Raw genomic sequence first — 25,828 nt, 5'->3', positions numbered from 1 at the left:
TTATTATAAAATGTAGACTACATTTATTACGAGTTTATGTCCGAGCCAACAGACCCACAGATTGTTGGCTACTGAGAGATATGTAAAACACACTGCATGTAGTACGACACAAACCTCCGCTGTGGATTTTCAAAACAAAATACAATAAAACTATGGTCGCAGGTCCAAGTTGAACTCTCTGAGGCCTGCATGGTCTGCCTACAAAACAAAAATAAAAAAACGTTTATGCAGCCCCAACAACAGCCTCTGATTATCAACAGACTTCATGCAAGGCTTCATCAGATGCATATATTAGATAATCTCTATCTCACTCCTAACACATCTACATCTACTTTCAGCATGGATACATGTTCATAAAATACATCCATTGTTTGTTCTATATTCTTCTTGAATTCCTAAAAAACACATCGTTTTTCTAGAACAGATTACATATCGCCTGAAAATGGTACAAACAAACGTCAACATGTTCGACGAAGGTGTTGCGCTGGGCTATATCATGCAATCGAAAGTGAAATTTAAGCTTGCTTCATTGCGGAGATATTCCCGCGAGAGTGCGGAAAACTTAAATGAATTCACTAGCCCTCCCCCCCCTGAAAAGTTTGGGAACCCCTGTGATAGAGAACTGTAGCGGATACGACCGTTATCGTCCTTGTGTGGCTGCAGACTAAATGTGCCGCCTGTAAGATAAGTCAATGCTCTTTAGTTTGGATTTAAAGTTTGTTTGTTAGATTAAAATCCTCATCTTGAGATATTTGCAAAAGATCATCAAGCTCCTGGATGTCGGTTTCCATGTTTGCAGTGGAGATCACTTCATCTTTTGGTGAACATTTGTTTGCATTAACAGTCTGCAACTCATAATACCGCTTTTAAAGTTGGACGGAGAGTGAATAAGGACTTTAATTCTAGGAACAGATAATAGTGTGTGTTGTGGATACAACAGTAGTCATTTAATCCAGAAAAGAGCCGACACAACAAGTAACACAGAGGCTAAAACTAAAATAATTATGTTCTAAAAATCTCAGATTAAAGCTACGTTTTCTCTGGGATTTATTGCTAAATGCTAGGCCTGTCACGATAACTACTGTTGTTGGACAATCTGTGAAATAACTGCAATGATCAAAATATTTGTGCTGTCATTTTAGGACCATTTTACCAAATGGAAGAAATGATAATATTTTAATATTGTATTATATTGGAAACTCTCTATTCACAGGGGTATAGACAGTCATTCAAGGGCCAATAAGATACAATGCCAGTCCAGCTTATTCATGGTTAGGAATGAGTAAGCATAACGTTCAAACTGACCACATATCAGCTTTAAGTTTAAGTAATTCAGTAAAAAAAGCACCAGAGTTGCGGACTGAAAGTTAATAACGTACAAATGATCAAGGTCCTGTCCAAATCTTTAATCAAAGCGTTAAGTCGATAACTTTATTATTATTACAAGCCTCCTGAATGGTTTGGGGAAATGTATCATTTACAAGCCACAGGAACACTGGGTGCCTGCATTTTACAATAGATTGCTGTTGAGAGCAGAACATGCTGATTGAAGGTGCTAAAATGTCAAGTATAGAGGGCTTGATTTTTAGGTGTTGTCAGCAAACCAGTGGGATTTCAGCTGAAGTGCTTTCTATTCATCAAACACTCACCGCTGTGGCTGCTGATGATTGAAGCATTGAGGTTAATTTTGACTAACCATGAATGAAATGCTTTTACCGAGTACGTTTCCAGGCAGCAGGGGACATTTGGATTGTATTTAGTTAGACTTGGACATTACAATAACGCTGGAATTAAAATATACATCAATGTTAGAGCATAAAAAGCACTGGGTTAAGTGTTTGTGCCATAAAGCTATACGTCTGTGTAGCTTCATCTTATTCATCCTGGTAGCTGCAGTACAACATCAAGGCAATATGAATGAGCCATTGTAGTGAGGTCACACGGCTCTCAGCATTAATCTCAAAGTATGTTTTAGTTCTTTTGTCTCTTAGGGCTGAAAAAGCCTCTTTGACACATCTTCACTGCAACAAACGTATTTCATTTACATTTTTCTTGATTTAACATAAAGATAATTTAAAACAGATGTCCATAGGAAGCCTTGGCAGAAATTAAAACATTTTAAAAACCATTAACAAACAATTCAAGATTTATAGATGGAAAGTATTGTAATGGTAAGCTTTAAATGCAAACACAGATCTATCAGCAGCTGTGACTAAATATTTTTGTTAAACTGCCCGTAGGGGACACGGATATTCTATGTAAAGCATCTGGAAATGTGACATAATGCGTAACAAGTAAGCTGTCCGAGAGATTTATTTTAAAGGGAGATTTATAATTAATACTTTTGTATTCGTTTTTCATGCTTTTGTTAACTTTGGTCATCAAAGGCAGTCTATTTTCATACAATAAGAGTCAAAGTCAAAGTGTGTATGAGATTTGAATTTGTAATTCTTCTTAAAGTACCAACATATGAGTAACTATAGTAGCACTATAGGGTGTATACCTCGCAAAAGTCATTGATAGTCCCATTTACTGAATATCGATTTTAATCTTCAATCCTTATTAGTTCATTAGCATCAATTTGCAATGTTAAAAACAGACTTATGCCCTAGCCACACAGAGACGAAACGGGTCGTATCCGCTACAGTTCTCTATCATATAGACGGTTTGGCCACACAAGGCCGACAGGGAAACGCAGAGTGTGCACGTGGCACCCGTTTATCAGTTGAATAGTGGAAAACATGGACTGAATGACTGACTGAAAAACAGCTCTAAAGATCTAGTACCCCAATTTTGGTGCAAAAAAACCTTTGTTCTGTTTTTATGGTGATTTCATGTGAAAAGTAAACATAATTGCTTTTTTTTTGGCCACAAAATGTTTTCACATTACCAAGTAAGGTAAATAACACCTGCAAAACAAATGTCTGTACCTAATGTTGCAAGCCATCCAGAAGTTGATATTTCTGGACCCAAGTGTTGAAAAGCATGACAAACAGACCAATCGTGCCATCAATAGAGCCATGTCACTAAAAAAGAAATGTGCATAAGCATCTGGTTCTGAATGTAATCTCTCTCAGAAATGGTTTCTCCACAGTATCTCATCAGTGTTTTCTCCCCCGCTCTCCTTTTTCTGTTGCAGGTGGTGGGTCAGATCGATAAACTAACGTCCGACTTTGACTTTGACCAGGATCCAGATGACTGGACGGTGGCCACGGCCAGCAGCACGTCCAGCAGTGAGCGAGGACTGGGAGAGGCCTTCCGCCTTGACTTCCTCAATTCTGATGTGCTTTCTGATAGCTGGGAGTTCTGCAGCTACCTGGAGGGTGCTGGCGCCGCTTGCCGCATTCCTGGTGAGCAACCAGGAGACCTGCGAACGGAGATGGGCCGCGGGACCATCCCCACCCAGACGCAGACCCCCACCCCGCCCCCCTCCACTGCCTCCGTCTACTCCCAGATGAACGGCGGCCTGCCCATCCCCAATGGGCCCCGCATTGTTACTCCAGACTCATCCAGCGAGGAGGCAAGCAGCTCCACTCACAGCCACAAGACTTCTCGTAACTCCGGCACAAGAGAAAGGGTGCGCTTCAGTGACAAAATTCTGTACCACGCATTGTGCTGTGATGATGACGAGGAGGAGGAGGAGCAAGAGGAATTGCAGGAGGACAAGAGTGGCTGTAATACACCAGATAGTGAAGGTGAACCCAGTCTCCTGTCGAGCTCAGTCGGCCCCAAACGTTCTTCCTCTGAGCACTCACTCCTCCATAACTGTCTGGACCCTTCCTATGTTCCCTCGTCAATGAAGGGGACGATGGGAGCCCACACACTACCCAGGAAAGGTCTCTTAAACCCCGGCTGCCGCAAAAAACTGTTACGAAATAGCAGCACACAAACTGTCTCTGACAAGAGCACCCAAACTGAACTGCCCTATATTCCAACCAAACAGAAAACAAAGGACCACTGAGAAAGCCCTACGTTTATCATAAATCTCATGAAGAGGACTGTGCATTATTTAATATTAAATACATAGCTCATAGATTAATACACAAATAAATAAATTACTAAATAAATAAATGATATATGGGAAATCACTCGACTACCTAAAGTTATTCTGAGGCTCAGGGAAAACTCGATGAAATGAAGGAAAGCAGATCACTATGATGACAATTTGGTGGACCAAAAGGTTAGTGCCTGTTCTGATGTTAAAAAAAAAAACACTGAATGGATTCCCTATGTGTAATCATAAGAAACAATGACAGACATTATAAAAGCAATCATTTTTACAAGAGTATTTAAGTGTTCTAAATTGGAAATGAGGTATGAAGAGGTCCTTTCCCCTCCTCATACAATAGTAGAAGTCACAAAAAAAAGAAAAGGAAATGCTTGTTCCTATTATGTGGATACAAAACGCTGCACATTCTGTACTCTGAATCTGTATAAACATTGTCTTTTTTCATGTTCCAGTTATTTCAAATGTCAAGGGGATTGTTGCTTTCAGCGGGGTAATGTATCTAGATGCATATGTCAAGCCTCTTCCTCTCTTTGATGTCAACAAACAAGTTTGAGCGAAACGCCTGCAAACAACACTATTTACCTGCCCTTGGTTTTTTTATATAAATCATCTCAATGTGATCTCTTCTCAGTTTGCTGCGGTAACATAAGAGTGGCAGGAAGAACAACTGGTATATATGAAGTCATTTGAGAATGTGTGGTCAACAGAAGTGGCATTTCCATTTGTTCACTTCGTCTGTGCCTGAGGGCGACGTCATTAGACCCGGGATCCGAGCTAAATAGAAGTCCACAAAGAAAGTGCTAAAGGGTTTTGTCTCTATTCAGTTGCCCAGTGGGGAATTGAACTCAGCAGAGAAGCATTTTATTCACAGGGCTGACGCCAATAGCCATTCCTGATCAATATGTTAGAGGGAGGTTGCAGTGAGAGGTCTCTCTGCTGTGCTGAAAACCACTCTCCCGGGATCTGTGAACAAAAACTCACAGTCAGACCTATTTACTTACACCGAGTGAAACAAAATTAGATATGTGGCCCTAAAGAACTGACATTTCAAAAAATGTGCGTCCAGCAGCGAGCGCTGACCGTGGAAAGAGAGAGTGTTCCTGTTCCCAAGCAATAATTCACCCCGGGGAAAGGCTTTGTGAGCCTGGTTCCCTTATTCTTACTTTCCTCACGTTGTGTTTTCAAGTTTGAAAAGGAAAAAACTGTAAAATGTCATAGTCTTAAAGAGGAAACTCCTTGCTGACATTTGTGCCTCTGATGACCTAAGGTGAACTTAACCTTCCGCAGGCAGAAATGCTCAGTCAATTGGATTTATTTATTTATCTTAAAATATGTATTTAATGAATCTATGTTTTGTAAGGGAGTTTGTTGAATTTACTCACAATGACACAGCTAAACCAACTGCAAAAGACTCTTATCTGTATAGGCAGTAATATAGAGTTTCAACTCGTGTCATACTTGTTTGTTGTTGAAACTACTTGTGGAACACAAAAGTCCATTAAAATATATAGCATGTAGATAAATCTGAATCTGAAATGATCAACGCTATATATGGAATTCAACATAGACTAATAAACAATTCATATACAATTCATGCTACCAAATAAGGAGAATATAAATGCAATGCAAATAGAAAACTAATTTGAACAACTCCTAAACATTTCAACGATGGCTTCAAATACGCTTAGTCACTATTCGACAATTTGCGACAGTTATTTTCTGATGCGACCCTGGACCCCCCAGAGCTGGTGCTTCTCTATTTCCATCATAGCTTGGGATATACCCAGCCTTATGAAACTGGCCACAACAACACGGTAGATTTTGAAGTTCTCTGGAGAAGCACATCAATAACAGCCCACCTCTTTGTTTGTGTGTTTGTGTATAACAGTTATTGCATAGTGCACTGCTTAGGGGAGTTACAGCTGTGCTGTTTAGGCAGCATCAAGTCTCAAGAGCACGATATAAGGGAAGCAGAGTGAGCACTTTTACACCAGGCAGCCTGGTAGGAGTCGTACAAGCATCAATTGGCCTGAAGCTGATGTGCCATACATGCATAAGAAGTAATTCAGTGTTGTTTCCCCTGCTTTTGAAACGTTTTCCCTTTGCCTTGCTCTGGCTCTGTTAAGCCCAAGTACCTGTGAAGAAAGAGGCGCTGAAGAGGGATCAATGGCTCACTCCCCAAAGCATTGGCTGCCATTTCCCTGCTAGATTGGGGACCAACAGGTCATCACAGCCATTAGCATAAACAAACAAAGCTATGCCGACACACAGGCAAAGCATCAATTACAGGAAAACAAACTAAGCCCTTATTATAATGCCTATACACCCGCCAGACATTACAATGTGAGGGGATTTTCTTTTTCCTTTTCCCATCTAAGGATTGTATAAGGCATATCTGCAATGAAATCACCTCTCCGAATATAGAGCTGTTTGGCACTGCCACCGAATACATTATCATTGGGGACAGATTTGAGATATTTGGACAAAACATTAGCAACGTCTCTTTTGCCAACAGGCTCATTATTCATCTCTAATAGGGCAGAGCTTTGTCCTCGGCTCTCTGTAGGACAAGGATGGGCGGCATCCAAAGGTTATGAAAACCTGAGCACACTGATGCCAAATCATCTGCCTACCAGGAAGATCATTTTGTGATGGCACTGCATACCAAACAGATGTTGTTTGTCCGTGTATGAGTGCTCATGTGCATCTGCATTTTCAGTGCCTTTGTGACCGCACATTGTGTTCGGAGATAAGTCATGTTTTTCAGAATTACAAATCGCCTCATGTTTAATTTCATATTTCACTGTCAAAGCAATTAATGGAGATCAATACAAATAGACGCTGCACGTCCCCCCTGGAAGTCATTTGGACGGACTTGTCCATAAGACAGGATTAAACACAATCTATTTTAGAAGTCTGCAAAGTGAGTCATGCCATCTGTGTTTTGACATTGGCAGTGGGCATGTATTAGTTCACATCCCTGATCAATCCTCTAATCACTGCCAGTGGGACACCCTCCGTGTTGAGTGACTGACAAATAGTGTAACCACTTTAAAAAAGGTGATTATGACACTAAAACACAGAACAGCACGCCCCCCAGCCCCTTCCATACACATACTTCATATATAATTACCACACTTCACTCTCACTGCCCCTTGCTCCCGTCAGTGAGCAGAGGAAAACAGATGACAGATCTCTGTTTTCTCTGCTGATTGGTAAGGGTCCATGAAGCGGAGAGCTCAATGCAGCCTCACTGATTACTATGGATTGGCTAACGGCCGGGGCTACCTAAGGTTGATTTGTTTCATCTTTGTGCCATTTATATCATGCTGCTCCTCCAACAAACTATTTCTATTTCCCCCCCTCTTTCTCCAAACGGCAACCTCCTTTCACCACACACCTCTTTCAATTCATGGTATCACCGGTTGGTCACTGCAAATCCTCTACTGAGCACACAATGAGTTTTTGTCAGACAATTAAAGTTTTGTGTCATTGAGCAATGTACAGTGTCACAGCTTAAAGAGCTTCCTGCTCCAGATGAGACAAGGTCCGCATCAGTAGAACGACATGTTGTACTTCAGGTTCACTGGACGGTTGGCACATGGTTACATGGCAGGCAGTGTACCCCATGTAGAGGACACCGCTGTTCTAATGCACTCACAGACACAGCTCACAATCGGCCACAGAATCCATAACGCATTTGCAGCCCCGGCCAATCCGAGACCGGCTCCCAGCACCTGAGGGATGGCCGGACAAGGCCGCTTCAACCATCAGTCACCGTTTGATTGGGCCGGGGGAGTGATTAATGAAGAGCCATGCAACAGCCGCAGATAAGACTAGACCTTCACAGGTGATGAAGGACGGGGCCTGTGGCTGCGCGTGGGGGGCTGGGCGGTTCCTGGGACAAAACACTGCCTTCAGATGACTTGGCACACAGTAATTAAAGCTAATGAGAATCCTGTCACTTTCACATACACCGTGGCATTGTGATTGAACAGTGTGTCAAGCAAATCAAAGAAAGGCAGTAACAGGCAATAATTATTCTATGATAGGTCACAGAGAAGGCGGCCATGAGGTCTTGATCAAATAAAGCTACCAAATCATTGTTAGTGTTTGTACTGGACCATGATTGGAGAAACCTGTATTACTGCGGTTCAAACTTGATGTTTGACTACTTCCCTCTGCCTGTCCAAGTTGGTGTTGCATTGGTTTCATTGTGGGAAACTTTCCATCAAAAGGTAAGTCTACTTGTAAAAACATATTTGCTATTACTAACTGAACCAAGAGCAATAGCAGTCCTAACTATATAAGCTCAAAAGAAACACACTCACCATTCAAGAGAGAAGCATACAGATATAATGTATGCTGCAATCCACTTCAGAAAAAAGATGATCAGCACACCCAGGCTGAAGAGAGAAACTTACCATTTTTGACACATTACTCAAGTGATGATTGGAATATCTCCCCAATGCGAAACTGAAATTGTGGCATGACCGAGCGGGGCAGAGGAGTGCCTATTCATTGACGAAGCAATTTCTCAGAGCAAGTGAAAAAGAGAGACAGAGAGAAATGATTGCAGAGGAAATGCTACGAGTCTTCAAATTGAACTAGCATAGAAATGTAACCTTGTTGCATTGCACATTAAATTGCACACAAATGATGTGTGTAATGACATGCGCAGCTGAGCGAAGAATACATCAAGAGACAATTGAATCGGCCCAGAAAAATACACGATTACACAAAACATCACTGACAGACTGCAGGAATGGGAGGTAGGTTTCAGGGAAAATATATATATTACTGAATTACAGGAGAATTGTGAAAGGAAGAAGTCAATAGGAGAAGAGCTGCCGTTAAATGAATTATATTTGAGAGGTGGACTGTGGTATATAAATACAGCTAAGTGCAGCGCTTTGTGTCTACGCCTAACATTTACAATACATGGTGGAAGTCAAATAAAAGCCAGCAGCAGTGTGTTTCCGGACAGCTCCGGTTTGGCAGCCTGTCAACATTTCCATGACATTTTCCAGGTAAAGGCCACGAAGGCAGGGAATTGCTGACAGTTTAGCAAGACCAACAAATAAGAGTTAAATGAGGCAGGTGCAATGCACAAGGCAAGTCTCCAAGGGGCCCTTTTTCAGGGTACAAGGGACTTCCCCATTGCTCATATTTACTGCTTTCTCCATCCTATACGACACTCACTGGACACTTTATTAGGTTCACCTGTTCATAAAACGCAAATATCTAATCAGCCAATCACATGGTAGCACCTTAATGCATTTAGGCATGTAGACATGGTCAAGACGAACTGGTGTAGTTCAAACAGAGCATCAGAATGGGGAAGAAAGGTGATTTAAATGACTTTGAACGTGGCATAGTTGTTGGTGCCAGACGGGCTGGTCTGAGTATTTCAGAAACTGCTGATCTACTGGTATTTTTACGCACAACTATCTCTAGGGTTAACAGAGAGTGGTCCGAAAAAGGGAAAATATCCATTGAGCGGCAGTTCTCTGGGAGAAAACACCTTGTTGATGCCAGAGGTCCGAGGAGAATGGCCAGACTGGTTAAAGACAATAGAAACGCAACAGTAACTCAAATAACCACTAATTACAACCAAGGTATGCAGAAGACCATCTCTGCGCGCTCACCACGTGAAACCTTGAAGCAGATCTTGAAGCAGTACCACTCCTGTCAGCTAAGAACAGGAAACTGAGGCTACAATTTGCACGGTCTCACCCAAATTGCTTTCGGACATTCGGACGGTAGAGTCCGAGTTTGGCGTAAACAACATGAAAGCAGGGATCCATCCTGCCTTGTATCAACGGTTCGGACTGGTTGTGGTGGTGGTGTAATGGTGTGGGGGATATTTCCTTGGCATACTTAGTACCCCTTAGTACCAATTGAGCATTGTTTAAACATCACAGCCTACCTGAGTATTGTTGCTGACCATGTCCATCCCTTTATGACCCCAGTGTACCCATCTTCTCAATCAATCATGACAAACTGGTTTCTTGAACATGACAATGAGTTCATGGCCTCCACAGTCACCAGATTTCAATCCAATAGAGCACCTTTGGGATGTGGTGGAACAAGAGATTCATGGATGTATAGACAACTAATCTGCAGCAACTGCGTGATGCCATCATATCAATATGGACCAAAATCTTTACCTAATAAAGTTGCCGGTGAATGTATTTCGCTCTCTTTCTTTGTCTCTCACTAACATGCACACACTCATTCTTACCCTACACTTGTCTCCTCTGGCCGTAATGATCTCCCCACTCTAGCCCAGGAAGGTGTGACTGAGGTCTTCATCAAGCGCACAGCAATTCGCTAGGTGCCAAGGACAGGTAAGAGTCATTCCTTTAAGGCTCCACGATGAAACAGATAGCAGGGCAATAAGTCGGAGTCGGGTTATTGCTCAGCGCTGGGTTGATTGATTGCGCCATGGATTGGTTCCTGTCTTCAGCATTTCTAGCAAAAATCTGACTCGATCCTCTGATTGCAATCACCTTTTGTACTTAACTTGGCCCAATTAATAGATTTTCTTTTCTTTAGCTTACTTTGTATTCCGACAAGTTAGTGTGTCACAACATGGATAAGAGGTGGCCAAATGTTGTGTTGCGCGGCTGTGCATTTAATCAATTATATTAGCGATCATTCTCAAATGACTGCAATTAGTCAAATGTCAGGCTTGGTTTGCGCTCTCATGGTGGCTTGCTGACAATGTAGCTCAGAGGTATGTCCGAAGATTAATAGCTGTGGGATTTAATTGAGTCAGGTGCTTGAAAGAAGCAGGAGGAATATATACAAATTAATTAAAACTTCATTGCTTTCCCTTAAGTTTAGTCCATAATTAGGAGCAAAGGCAAAAACAGATCTGTCAAAAGGCCCAGGTATTGATCTAGTCCACATTTTTATGTCACACTTTACAGTCCAGCTAACAGCAACATTTTACTTTGTAACAATGATTAGGCTTCATTGTTTACAAAGATTAATGAAAGAAAATAAATCATATCTGAAAAATAATATGTGACTAGCACTTGCAGTTTGAAGTTGAAGCAAAACAGAATTAATGAACAATGATAGAATTTGAAGGAAGTGAAGGAAACACGATGAATGTTTGCGAAATGTGTTTGCGTGCTAAATTGACAGAAACACAGGCGACAGAAAGGATTTATTTGAATGTATTATTTTGGTCGAACATATAATTATTTGGGTAGCATGTTGAGAAGTTGAGATTTTGGAGATAGAATATTGGACCCAAAATTGGCGTTCAAGAATTCACTTGCGAAAATAGAGAGAGCTGATGTGAAGGGGAACACTTTGAACACAAACTGAATATTCCCAAGGACAATTAGGCCGGTCCAAATTGTTGGTCAACCCAAAGAGACTTGAATATAGAAACTTAAAATCAAATATGTAATTAGGGCTGTGCGATTATGGCAAAAATCATAATCACCACCACCACCAAAAAAGCTAGACAGCGGCTCTTCTTCCTCCGCAGGCTGAGGAGGTTCAACATGGACCCCAGGATAGGGCTGTGCAATTAATTGAATTGTAATTGAGATTACGATTATGGCTTGCGACGATTATGAAAACATCATAATTGACAAAATACGATTATTTTGCTGGGTGCGCTTTCGCCCCTCCCTAAAAGCCCACTCGGTCACGTGGGAGTGCCATGTGTTGTGAGTGTTCAGCGCGAGCGAAGATGTCAGAAAGAAGAGCAGCAACTCGTTAAAAAGAAGGGTCGCGGGGAGATTCCCAGTCGATCGCGAGATGTGTCTAGAAAAATAGAACAACAATATTCTGTTTTATCGTTAATGTCCTGTAACATAATCTTCCTGTGCCGGAATAATGCACTTGAACGCATCAAAGCTTTGTGATTGGCCGGCGTCACCCCATGTTTCGGGGCGTGGCTGGTGGGCACTATTTTGCTGATGTTGGCCCATTCCCAAACCGCCCCCTACACCCTACCCCTCCGTTTGCGCGTTCACGCGGAGGGTCCGCCATATTGAGGGCTGTTCCAAACCAACGAGTGTGGAGCGGTGTGGAGGGGGAGTGGGCTATCAAGCCCTCAAACAGCGAGTCTGCAGCGGTGCTGACTTGAGACCGGTCTCTACCTGACCGGAGTCACGCTGTGTGTGTCCGTCAGGAAACAAGCTGTTTACAAGTAGTTCCAGCAAACATCCACTGATAAACTGCGATGTTAACAACCTCATGATAGCCTTATATGTTTTAACTTAGGATCATGTGTTTAGTCTAGAAAAAGATAAATGTGTGCATTTTATTATAAAGTTGTGTATATTCACAGACTGTTGCAAAAACTAAGAAGCTTATAAACATCAGGTTTAAAACTAAAAGAGCTTTACGAAAAAGTAACACAATGAAACATGTTTGGAGTTTTATTTGAGTTATTCATTTACATTTTTTGTCTAAGAGATGCTGATTTGAAACCGTTGTTACATACAGTTACGGCATTTCCTGTTTCTGCCGGAGAGAGGGGAGGCCGTCCCAAAGCTTGCCGCTGTATTTACTCCCTCCATCTGACAGGAGGGAGCCTCGTTGAGCTGCGAGTGTGGCTACAGACGGAGTTCACTCCGTCACGGAGGGGTAGGGTTGAGGGAGTGGTTTGGGATTGGGCCGTTGTCCGTTTCAACAGGAGTGACAGACCACACACACACACACACACACACACACACACACACACACACACACACACACACACACACACACACACACACACACACACACACACACACACACACACACACACACACACACACACACACACACACACACACACACACACACACACACACACACACACACACACACACACACACACACACACACACACACACACACACACACACACACACACACACACACACACAATTATGGCAAAGCAAAAAAGCCCAAAATATATAATTTTCACTCCGAGTTGGAGGATGATTATTTTTGTATCTATTCCAATTCAAAGTCCATCTGTCTCATCTGCAATGCGAGCGTGGCTTTATCGAAGAAGGGTAATTTAGGAGCGGCCAATCCCAAATCACCCCATCGACCCTACCCCTCCGTGACGGAGTGAACTCTGTCTGTAGCCACACTCGCAGCTCAACGAGGCTCCCTCCATTAAGGGTTAAGGGTATAAATACAGCAGCAAGCTTTTGGACGGCCTCCCCTCTCTCCGGCAGAAACAGGAAATGCCGTAACTCTACTGTATGTAACAACGGTTTCAAATCAGCATCTCTTAGAAGAAAAATGTAAATTAATAACTCAAATAAAACTCCAAACATCTTTTATTGTGTTACTTTTTTGTAAAGCTCTTTTAGTTTTAAAACCTGATTTTTATAAGCTTCTTAGTCTTTGCAGCAGTCTGTAAATATACACAACTTTATAAAAAAATGCACACGCTTACCTTTTTCTAGACTAAACACAGGTATGATCCTAAGTTAAAAACATATGAGGTTATCATGAGGATCGCAATTTATCAGTGGATGTTTGCTGGGTGTAGCGGGCGGTTTGGGATTGGGCCGGAATTCCCTCCTCATTCTGCCCTATGCTCCCAAAAGGGGAGGGGCCTGAAAGGACAGCTAAATGCACAGCAGTCCATTTTCACCAGGCCCAACAACAAGAACAAGGCTGCAACCGTAGCATCTTATCGTGTCAGTCACGTTCTTGCGAAACACATAAAGTCTTTCAAAGACGGCGAAGTTGTGAAAGAAGTATAACGGCCTGTATAACGTGAGACAAATTGAGAGCATCATTGCGAAAGGGAATGCAGCAAAATAATCGTTTTTTTTCGATTACATTGTTTTGATAATCGTTTCGAGACAAAATCGCAATCGAGATTAAAATACGATTAATTGCACAGCCCTATATGTAATTGTCATTTAATATCACACACATTGTCCAGTATAAATCCAACATTGGTGGCTTTGGAAGAGCCCTAGTCTGTACAGTAGTATTGATCCGACAGATTAAGTAAAAATATTGTGATCATTTCTGCTCATCAAAGTATTGGACTATTATGTACTTTCTCAAATAACATACTGCATCCTTTAACAGAGGTTTAAAGCAGGAGCGAGGCTGGGATACACTGTAGTATGGGTTGGTCCTATATGCCAAGTTATGTGGCAAACAAACATCACAGCTTTTCCTTTCAAATGTATCCTAAGGCAGGAAAAGGCCTGTAATGTAGCTTGGATAAAAAGCAATCAGGCTGCAGTTTTAAGTTATGGCATCACAGACTTGTCCAAGTGGTCAATCAATGTTCCCTTTTGCTTGTGTCCTCAGTGCATCAGCATGGGCTATAAAGCCTGGAAAGCACAGTTGTTAAATGGCTGTGGGGGCCCTTTGCTAGCCTGGTGTCTGGCAATCTGGCAGGGGTTTCTGGCACCCTCTGTGTCGGACCAGGACTTTAAGAGCATGTAAAGTGTAAATCTCCCAGCTGACAGAATGATCTCTGTTGGCTTCAGACCGGATTTACCACCATGCACAAGGCCATAAGAAGCCAGCTGTAGCAACATGCCATTACCAGCAAGAAATTAGACATTATTGGAATCTTTTCACAACAGTCACAACGCACAAACCCTGTGATGATATCATTTGCCAGAGGAAAAACTTATTTTGAAGAGAAAAATGTAGTCTTTATTTTTGAAGTTGAATATTTCAAGAAGCAGTTGGTTATCAAAGTCAATGAAGTGACATTTTGCTGTTGAGATCTTTCTTTACCTGCACCATAATGGAAGTATGCTGACTTATGATGCATCAAAATACGACATGTGCAGTAAGTGTTGTGCTCAACTCAAAATCCATTGCGGTGTTGATGACAAAAAAGCTAAATTGTTGAATCATTCTGGAAACATGAAGCTTAGCGCAAGTTCAACCAGGAAGACCGTCTTTCTCATTCACGTATACGTTATTACTCTCTCTCCTCTCAATAAGTGACAGGGGGCGTCACTCTTCAGTCTAACCAATCATTTCGCTCTATTTCCAAGAGCCTATCATAGCGCTCTGTCAAACCTTTTTAATCTGCTCTTTCCCCCTCTGACAGCTGTCATTTCAGGTGACTCGACACAACCCTCCTCCACCCCTTTTCTCCTCCCGGCCCTCTGAATCCAGGTTCAAGCTAAACCACTCCTCTTCAGACCGACCCCAACTATCCATTCACCACCACCAGTGTCTAGACCCCGGGGGGGGGTTTCATCAGATCGGTTCTACCCTCCCGAATGATACTTCCTGCACAACGGGGCCTAAATCGCCAAAATTACCATTACATTTATTTATTCATCCGTGTAATAAATATGCATCACTCAAAACAGTCTCTCCTGATTGGACTATCTTTAAACATTTCCTATAGGCTTTCAAAAAGGGAATCTCAATGACCCTAATTTTAAAATGGCCAACTTTATAACACAAAATAAACATGTTTACAGCCTGATACAAAAAACAGGTTGGGTCTTGATAGCCTAAATGTATTTATGACGACTGTACAGGCCAAGGGATGTCTTTTTATATAACTGATTTAACATAATTCATTATTAGGGTGTAGTCCTATTGAATGACGGGTGGGTGGTGCTCAGAACTCTACGGCTAGCTCTGCTGCGTCACAAAGGCCAACCTTAACTCCACTGACAATGACCTTTTACGCAACGGTCCGAGAGTTCAATGGTGCCAATATTGTAACGGCCCCAATTGCAAACTTTGAGTTTCACAACGTCTGGCTGGTGTCATGGATACTTACTCCATATGTAGTACAGTCTATGGTTCAACCCTCACCCACACACAGCATCCCAATAGTTCGTCATACAATATCAAGGGTATGCAGTTGACTGTACATTTTCTATACACTCGATCATACATACTCCACTTTGAATGGAGGCTGTGTAGATGTTTTTGAAAATGGGGCCCTGAACATGTTTTGATATAACATGATATAAAACATTTACCAACCTCTATAATTACTGACTTTAGATGAAAAGTGAATAATTGGGTAATATTATCGCACCACATCATGTTTGCCTCAGCCATAGGCCAATTTGTCTTGCAATTAAACATACAATGCTCCAGGCACTGCTAGGAAAACTGTCAAACGAGTGTGGCCGCTGCTTAAGTTTCACTCACTTTTAATGAGGGGCAGACACATTGCTCACAGTAAGATACATGCACAACAGAAATGGTTTTGATCCTCTTTTACTTACTGACGTGGTTCAGTGTTGCCATGGTAGACTAATGCACACAAAATATCCCTTTGACAGAAATCTGTTGAAGTGGCAGCAAATGTATCTAGAACTTTTCATTTAGGCTACTGCATATTTTACATTGTCAAACATGTGATCAAGCTTCAGTGACAGCTGGCTGATAATCATGGGGGATCAGAATATGAAGGAAGGATTGGTGCGTAACAGATTGATAAAAAGCGGAGACTGACATTTTAAATGTATCAGCCTGATGCTGGTTGCACATAAATTGAGCACATTGAAGGAGTGTTTAATTGTGCAACCCCATTAAGATGTGCCCCACCACTTCAACATGTGCCACTGCAGATATAATCCACGATTCATTATCGTGCCACCTTCCGTTAGCTTTAATGATCCAATCAAACAAAAGAAAAGTCATCAAACAGCGATCACACAAGGCCGTCGACAAAATATAGTAAGAATCAGTATATTCCTCAACAGATCAACAATGTATGACCAAATATTAATGTCAACTCTGGTACTTTGGGTAATAGTCAAACACTGGCTTTAGCTTTTACAGTTACCGTTGATGCTGGAAAAAAGGGTACTCACGTAGTTAAAGATGACATGCACTTTAGATTAGGCACATATTTGACTTTAGATTACATTTTAATCAAGTAAACTCATCATGTGTGTGCTTAAGGTCATCGTCCACTTTTTAAATATTAATTTAAGACCATGTTCTTTTCCTATATTTACTGATTGCTTTGTGTTTGGCTTTGCAAAAATAGCTAAAACCTACAATAAAAGCTTGTGAATGATTCCCAGATAAATTTAACAATCACCAATTTGAAGTTTACCAAGTGTATTGACAACCTAATGTCATAATCCAAGTGACATGTTATTTTCAAAACCCACGGATGAAAAACACTTCTCAATTTCTTTCATCAATCAAGGACAACGGGTAATTCTCATGTTCATCGCCGCATGTACGTTTATGTATTTGAAGAAGCAGAAGGAGATATGCCGTGTTGATTAAAGCTATGATACAAAGTTTTTTTTATAATTCACAATACAACCAGAATGATGGAGCATCTGGCTTTGTGTTGGAACTTGTTTTACATTTTTTTTCTCTGGGTATGCATTGTAAATGTCATGACTGATGGAAATGTTTGCTGAACTGATGAAGTTAGACAGTGTTGGGAGTCAACCAGATATGTATAACCCAACAAACAAATCAACATTTATTGGATGCCGAATACAAGAGAGACTATCCACATCCGCTGTATATTTGCCATTTTCTCTATTTCACAACTATTTACCATACAGATGGATATTAATAATGTTATATTTAATAAAAACATTATAGATTTCACCTTTAAAGGTCATGCTTTTCAAAGCAACAGTTGGGCAGTCATAAATCCTTTTTCGTCTGAGCCTCCACTTCTCCCTTCCATTTTATAGAGGCAGCTGCTCATGTGGTTATTCATTCAATTCATCCACCCAAAAAGAGGTAGTGAGTTGAGAAAAGGAGATCCCTTATTCAAGCCATTAATAACTATTTCCCCGAGGTACAAACCCCATCACAAAGTGCTTTTAAAGACTGTGAGAAAGAGACTTGGCAGAGTAGAAGAATACATTTCTGCTTAATTAATCCCATTCCTTACTTTAGGTATTAAAAGGCAATGGTCTGTTTAACAACTTTCGGCGACACTAAACGGGTAATTAGTGACAGCCTAATCATTTTTCATAAATGTTATGGGTATGTCCAGGGCGGGCTGTGCTCCCTGGAGGGTCGTCCCACTAGCCACCTCACTTATTCCACGCCCTTTTCACAGCTCCCTGACTCCACACAGGATTAAGCCATTTTCTTTTCCTCTCAGCCAGTTTGTCTTCAAATATATCATGCTCTTTAAATCCGATGCCCAAACCTCCTTAGTCTTTACCCCCAGATCCAACAACCTGCTTCTGATAGCATTGAAGACAAACCCTCCTCAATGTGGGCAAGCTAGAGGCGGTGTGATGTAGAAACCATTTCTCCAATATGAAAAGCGGGGGGAGATAAAGTGGAATGAGAGTGGAAGCCCGGGCGCCATCAACTGTGGCACACTGACTTGCGGCTTGTGCCAGCTGATACAAGCAGCCAATCCTAGAGCTGAATACAGCATTTGTGACATTTATTCAAATTCTCTGGAAATTAGAATCATTTAAATGGTGAGAGCTACCCACTGCCCAGGTGTAAATGTGATTTAAATAATGCTTTCTGTTCTCCACACCTGCTCAGACACTCAGCCAGGATTCTGCATTTTTAAAAAGGACATGTCATTGTGTTTTTCTGAGAGAATAAAAAATAAAAAAGCTGAAACCACTAGTGATAGCTTTTATCTTGCCCTTGTAAAAAGCTTTACCCGCCCACAGAAGCAGAGGCTAAAGACTAAATCAATTAAACAGCCCAACTCCAACGTCCGTTTGAGAATTAAAATCAGCAAAGTACTCCATATTCATGCAAAACATCTGCTACGTGCCAAGAATGGGCAAAGATGAGATGGTGCTAGCAGGCATTTGACCAAATAGAGGAGTGGGGTGTACCAGCAAGATGCTCAACCTGAACCTAAAACCCCCTATTGGACCAACATGTGTAAACCACATCTGGTTGCTAAGAGGTAATCAAATATTGCTATTCTCTTAAATTGTTATCAGCCTTTTACTGTCGATAACTAAACCACCTAGGATCATTTCAACCGGTTCATTTAATTATTGCAAAAATCAATCGTAACATATCAATCAGCTTCAACCTAGAGCTTGGTCTAATAACCCTAAAAAAACACTGAGGTCACGTCCGAGGCGATCATAAAACATGGTGTCATGCATCCCCAAGCGCATGTCACTGGTGTTAATGTCACATTGCTTTGTGCCATCTGGAGTAACTGCGGCAGTTCCACCAATATTGTTTTCCTCACAGCTCCGTCTATTTCACACGTTTTTATAATTCTCCAGCAGCTAGCATTTCAATATGGGTGCAGCTCTCTATGACGCAAGTAATATCTGCAACCATGAGCGGCAGTGTGCATTAGTAAAAGCCACAGGTGGTGTTACTACAGAGGCATCTTTCGCTCTTCACTCATCATTAACCTTTAAACACCCAATGGACCTTTACTCACGGAAGACATTTTGGCCTGCAGGAATAGCACAGATCTAACAAATAACATTAATGTTACAATGATGTGTGAGAGCAAGCCATGCCAGTGAGCCAGCATTCACAATCACACAGACTGTCACAGACACCCCACCCTAATAATGGACAGCAGGGCCTTTTCTAGATTGGTTTCTATCTATTTGAGGAAAACTAATGTGACAGTCGAAATGTGAGACAACAGAATTAGATTCAAAGCATGATGTGACACATATGAGACAGGTATAGAAAAAACAGCCAATAATGTCAGGTATTTAGGGTACTTATGCATGTACAATAAAATGAGCGGGGTGTGTGTAATGGAAGGTATTTATGGTAATTATGTAGAGCTTGTATGCTCGAGGGTCAAAAGGTGTTAATTTGCAAAGGCAGATAAAAAGAACAAAAGGAAACCAATACTCTGGTTTGACACTGATCTTCAAAGGGATGTTACACAAAGACAAAAGTCTTGTATCCCCTTTGTAGAGACTATGTATACAGTATGATGAACATGGACCAATTGACGACTACAGTAAATCTCTCATCTCTCATTTGGAACAGTATACTCCGGGGTGAACCTCCAACTCTGCAAATTCAAACGTTCTGCTTCACACAGACCAAATAGAAAAGTCTGCTTTGGTGCTTCTCAACAACCAAGTTAATCCACAGGAAGTCGTTCTCAAACTAAATGTAACGGCTGATCTTCCGATCAGATGGTCAGTTGATCCTCCTGTAGTCAACATGTCGTTGGTTTCATTGGGCAAGATAATTAAGCCCAAATTCTTCCTGTAGGAATCTCTACGGTATTGAAGTGTATTTAAGTTGCTTTCGATAAAAATCTAAACATCGTATCATAAATGTCTTCGAATATAGAACTGGTAAACATACCAAGGTTTGATATATTCACTACATCTGATTAACACCTGGCCCAGTTTACTCACTGCAAGTTTATTTCTGGCCTAGACTTATGTATTTATATAATATATATAGGGATCGGTATCGAGAACAGATACTAAGTCAATACCGGTAGCCGATTGGACGGTATCGGTATACCGTTAAGCCGCTGAACAAACGGTGCTGCTATCGATATATGAATTACGCTACTTCCTTAGTTTAAACAATTCTGGTTGGTTAGGAACCCTCCTCCCGTGTGATGTAACCGGTTTGAGTACCACTCTGATTGGCCACTGTGAATGCCACTTGTCATCTCTCCAAACAGCGCTCTTTTTACTGTGAGACTCCCGGGGACAGACTACAGGGGCAGACGCAACATCTTGCAAGAAACAGCGTCTCAAGGCTTCTTAACATTTAACAACCCATTAATGATGCATACCCACTCAACGGGAAGAAACTCAGCTAACAGACGATATCAACCATATTACTTACAAGGAACAGAAGTCCAACACCAAGAGTCTAAATCAACACTTAGCAAAACGGGATAACAAGGCTAACGGCTACTTTAGCAAATAACCGGCAAAAGCGATCTTTTCTACGTCATTTTATGTCTCATCACTGTACGACCAAAACTCACTGAACTAGCAGCCAGGAAAGAGCAAGAAAACAAGTTCACTTTACGTAGCCATGATGATTATGATGTCTTACCTTTGCTGTTTTGTGATCAAAAGTTGTGTTCAAGGGCATAAAAACGGTTAATCCAATGTCTCTAACTCTAAAATGATTACTAATAATCCATCATTACAATTATAAATAATAAACGCAATAAACAGATTATAATGGTTAGCCAACCGGAGCTTCCGGTTTAGGAGGTGCGCACACAGCGTCTCGTTTTAACTGAATAATGGTCATGTTTACATGGATTTATGAACTGCCCCTAATTACCGCCCCCCTTCCAGAGACACACTCATCTGCTTGGTATGAAAGTGACATTGAAAAAGTTACATTAAATAATAAATATAAATAAAAAACAATAAAATAACTGTTGTTTAATCTTCACATCTTGTAATCATGTCTATAATTTTGAGCACCAAATTATTGAAAAGTATCGAAAAATACCGGTATCTATATATCTATATATATATATATCTATATCTATATCTATATATCTATATATATATATAGATATATATATATAGATATATATATGACAAAATGTATTTGTGTGGCTCCAGGACTTAAAATGAGGACACAGCTTGAGGTGCAGGGAGGTGAAGTTTCCGCTGGCCTTAAGTCAAGTACAAACATTGGCTCAGTTAGAGAGGCAATCACATCAGCCGCCTCCATAGGCTGTAATGACTTGCTTACAGTACACATGGACAAAGTGGTTTAGTCTCAAATTGCTGCACTTTCGATCCCTGACAATAGCTCTCTGTTAAGCAGACGTCACTGCACATGCTCCATGTTTACACTGCCGATAGGAACAAATGCAAACCGGTTGTGTTTATGGTTTTGGCTCTGTGCAATTATATGGCACAGATCCATCAATTACAGCCAGTGGTTATGCTGCATATTTTTTGGGAGAATATATGTGGTGTTTGTTTTAATCCACACTTGGAAATGGAATTTAAAAAGCAGCATCTTCAAAAATAATTACTACATTTAGGCTGAATACATAAAGTCCGCTGGCAGAGGCTCAAGTATTAGGAGTGAGGGTATATACTGCCATAACTAGGTCTTTAAAAATCCAGGAATTCAAATTCAAAGTGACTCCCAAGTGAAGAGAGAATGTAAAGTGTTTTTTTCCCCATCCCATATGATTTGTTTGATCGCAGCAGGGACCAAATGCATCTTTTATTAATGGTTTTGGAAAAATGTCAGAGCCCCTGTCTGTTTATTGCTTTACAAGGCTCCTGTGTTGTTGTTAATCCTCTTGCCTTTAATTAACATAACAACATTATTAATGTCTCCTTTTTATCTTCATTATCATGTCTTAAATCCCTTTAGCCGCTGAGAAGCATGCCTAATCGCGAGGAAATGTGTTGTGATATGTGTTATTTCAGATTGGTTTTCCAACTTGCAGCTGCAGTTAAAAACCAAACCGAGGCTCATATGGATTCATCGTCTGAGGGAAAGCAAATGAGTCTTAGCTGCCCGTCTCAGTGATGCATATTTGTTCTAACTTTCAGACATTTAAATGAAATTGTTTTTTAACTTTTCTTCTAAATTAACAGATCTTTAAGATTTTAAGTGCTCCAAATTAATCAAGCTATTAAATGTTACTTTTATAGCTATAAATGTTTTTAGTTTAATGCATAACTGAAACATGAGCAAACATATCCGTTATTAAAGAAATATGAAATAGCTACATTGATGAAATGCTAATAAAATGCAATTTTAATATCATAGAAGTTCAGATATCTTCAGTATGTAATGATAATATTTCCTAAAAATACAAACAGTCATTGATTACATAGTATTGTCACACTGTCACTCAACAACGAAGTGTTAAAATTCCTACTTTTCTCCTCTTTTGGATCGCAAACAATAGATATGGGCAGACTTCATTTATTCATTCCTTTCCCATTTAAAAAAAAAAAAGAACTTAAGTATGATATTGTGATTTCATCGAGGCTCAAATGCTACCTCTTAACAGTGATCCACCAGCGGTACTGCACTAAAAAGTCCAGAACTGGTAGCAAAAAAAAAAAAAAAAATCAGGTTTGTTACTTGCCGTCTTGCCAGAAAATCTTTTGAATCTCTGGGTGTTTCTATAATGTCAAGGACGCTTGCTTGGTAGCACATGTCTTCCGAGTCACTTGCTTCAGAAGCGAGGCAAGAATCCGGTGTGCAGGTGTGCCCCGCCTAAAATGGAGCGAGATTTCCGCCAAAGATTTGGAAATTGGTCCGTGCGCAAAGCATTGTGGGTATTTTAAGACCGCGGAGTCTACACATGTGCAACCTCGAAATGTCTCGCTACGAAGTACGCCGGCCTCGGTAGAATTCCAATTATGCTGGACATTGGAACAGTCCTTCGGCGGCACTCGATGACGTAGTATGCTTGAAATAGTGGCTCTGGAGCAGCCTTCCTCGAGTTACCCAAATGAGTAAGTGAAGCCATGCACTCTCTTAGCTCTGATGCATAGTTTACTAGAATAACATCAACATGTTTTGGAGCAAAAGGAGTGTGTTTCTCATTTATCCTGGCAGGCTACATACATACATGTAATTATTACTTTCACTTATCTCTATAAACCAGTTTTACTGCTCACACAAAGACTTCCAATCTGGATAAACAAAACTATATCTGCAAACAAATATTATGAATTCACCAACAAAAGTACAATGAACTATTAAATATTTATTTAATAACAGAAATGTTTGCTCTTAATTAAGCCATTAGATTATAAAAAAAAAAATCTTCCATACCAACATGTCCCCCCTTTTCTCTTAGCTAAATACAGTAAGCAGCCTTGTCTCAGTTTATAAGTCCAGAATACATTCACCTCCTGAACTGCTTTAAGACACAATCACAGCCACCAGGAGAGTGATACAACTGTTTCGCATTTACACAAATCTGGTTTTAAAGTCTTGCTAAAGCGAAAATACAGTAGATTATTGCAGATTGTAGACTTCCAGTGGCCAAGTCGGCAATTTGTGGAGCTCTTTTAGTCTTTCTAAATGTAATCCGATACATTTATTAAATTCAGATGGTGAAACAAATGATTTTGCAGGGGGGTGAAACACTCCAAATAGTTCATAAGCTTTTGTAAATATGCACCAGTAGAGATTAAGGAGGCTAGCACAACGTAGTAATCTTTTAATGAATACAGCTTGTTGAGAGAGGCCGCCGGTACAAAATGAATGGGTATTTTTTAAAAAGGTCCATCGGCCCAATGATGCAGCGGCCAACTAGGATTTGAAACAGAATGCCAAATGGCCAGTACAACACCAACTCTGGTAAGTATGTGTTGTTTAACACGATTCAGAGAGCCAACAACTAATGCTCTGCACACTGCACTCAAGTGTTAGGGGAGGAGTTATGTTTAATGTGTCATAAAACCATGATTGCAGGCCCAATTAAAAAAGTAATAAACACGGAAATGTTGAAAACAGTTTACAATCCGCAATGCAGTACAACGTAGCTGAAAATGAGTTCACGTATTTACTAAAAATGTATAATGAGTTCTGAAACGAATCTCTGATTTGACTCCACCCGGCCTTTAACGTCACTGAGCGAACTGAAGTGAACCAGCAGTAGAGATAAATTAAGAAGGACAAGAAAGGATGTTAGAAATGGGCACAGCAAGGCTGGTGTATCCTGTGGATTTGAAGGACAACTTTACGGTGGGAGAGGCTGATAGAAGTGTGGCTTCATGAGTTTTCAGTGTTCAGATAAAGAGATGGAGGCCAGCAGGTGAGAAAGGATATGTTTGCAAGACAGTGTGAAAAAATAAACAAAGTGTTTGTGAGCGCATGTGTGACAGAAGTACAGAAAGAAAGGCACAGATATGCGTGTTTGTTGGAGAAAGTTAGGCGATGCGTAGTTCCCGCAGGAAAGATAATCCTTATAATATCCTGCAGTACGGGATGCTCTGCTATTTTCTAATCTTGTAGTTTGAGTGCGTTCACGATTCACAGGGAGATAATCAGTAAAGTTCCACTTTATGCGCAGAGCGAAACCCAAAATCAGGTTGGATTTAAAAACTCCTGTAGTCTGAGCACAGCTTTCAAAGTTTTCTTTATCAGGTTGTTTAATAAATATTCAGAGAAAACTCCTAGCTAGGAACTTTTAGTGCCATTAAAGGGAAGTCATGGTGGTTAGATACTTTCATGCATATACTGTTAACCTTAGTTTCATAGAAAAAAGGAAACAAAACATCTACATTATAATTGGATAAATTATTCTTAGTACAAGCATTAGTACAATCAGCAGCTATCAAGTATTCATACAACAAATAGGTTGTGGTGTTCGTGTTTCATCTACTACATACAGTAGTTTGAGTTATACAGCTTGTCATTTTCTATATGGTTAAGAAGTATGTTTTGTATCACTTGTCAGTCACCTTTAATTACCCAGAGCTTACTGTAACGCAACTGTTTTTTGCAGTAACTAATAGCGTTACTAGTTAACTATTCCCATTAAGTAACGCTGTTATAGTTACTGTGATTTAAATGGGTGCGTTACTGCGTTACATTATGTGATGGAACTGAACCGAATCTCCCTGCGGATGTAACTTACAGGCGAATACAGCGATGTCCTCTCACAGCACCATGGAAAAGTGAAAGTAACCAGAGAGGAGTGATGATTGGTTAACGCAGGGTAACATTTCAGGGTAAGCCAATCAGAGACAGAGTTGAGCGGTTCTTGCCTTATGACACACACACACACACACACACACACACACACACACACACACACACACACACACACACACACACACACACACACACACACACACACACACACACACACACACACACACACACACACACACACACACACACACACACACACACACACACACACACACACACACACACACACACACACACACACACACA

The 25,828-nt window shown here is 40.8% G+C and overlaps 2 protein-coding genes across 9 annotated transcripts in view; one reads left to right on the top strand and one right to left on the bottom strand.

Moving 5' to 3' along the window:
- The window catches only part of insyn1 (inhibitory synaptic factor 1), a 46,666-nt gene extending 42,363 nt beyond the window's left edge, over positions 1-4,303 (top strand). For both annotated transcript variants that reach the window (XM_079663835.1, XM_079663836.1), the window contains exon 3: positions 3,140-4,303. In XM_079663835.1, coding sequence (XP_079519961.1) covers positions 3,140-3,961 — 822 coding nt within the window. In that variant the 3' untranslated portion in view covers positions 3,962-4,303. The remainder of the gene's footprint in view (positions 1-3,139) is intronic.
- LOC307027590 (lysyl oxidase homolog 1-like) overlaps positions 1-25,828 on the bottom strand; it is a 238,128-nt gene that overhangs the window by 175,359 nt on the left and 36,941 nt on the right. The window lies entirely within an intron of this gene.

Source organism: Notothenia rossii (genome assembly GCF_949606895.1).
Source record: "Notothenia rossii genome assembly, chromosome: 2".
NCBI classification, from domain to species: domain Eukaryota; kingdom Metazoa; phylum Chordata; class Actinopteri; order Perciformes; family Nototheniidae; genus Notothenia; species Notothenia rossii.
Note: the sequence above shows the minus strand (reverse complement) of the source record. Positions and strands in the feature narration are given on the sequence as shown.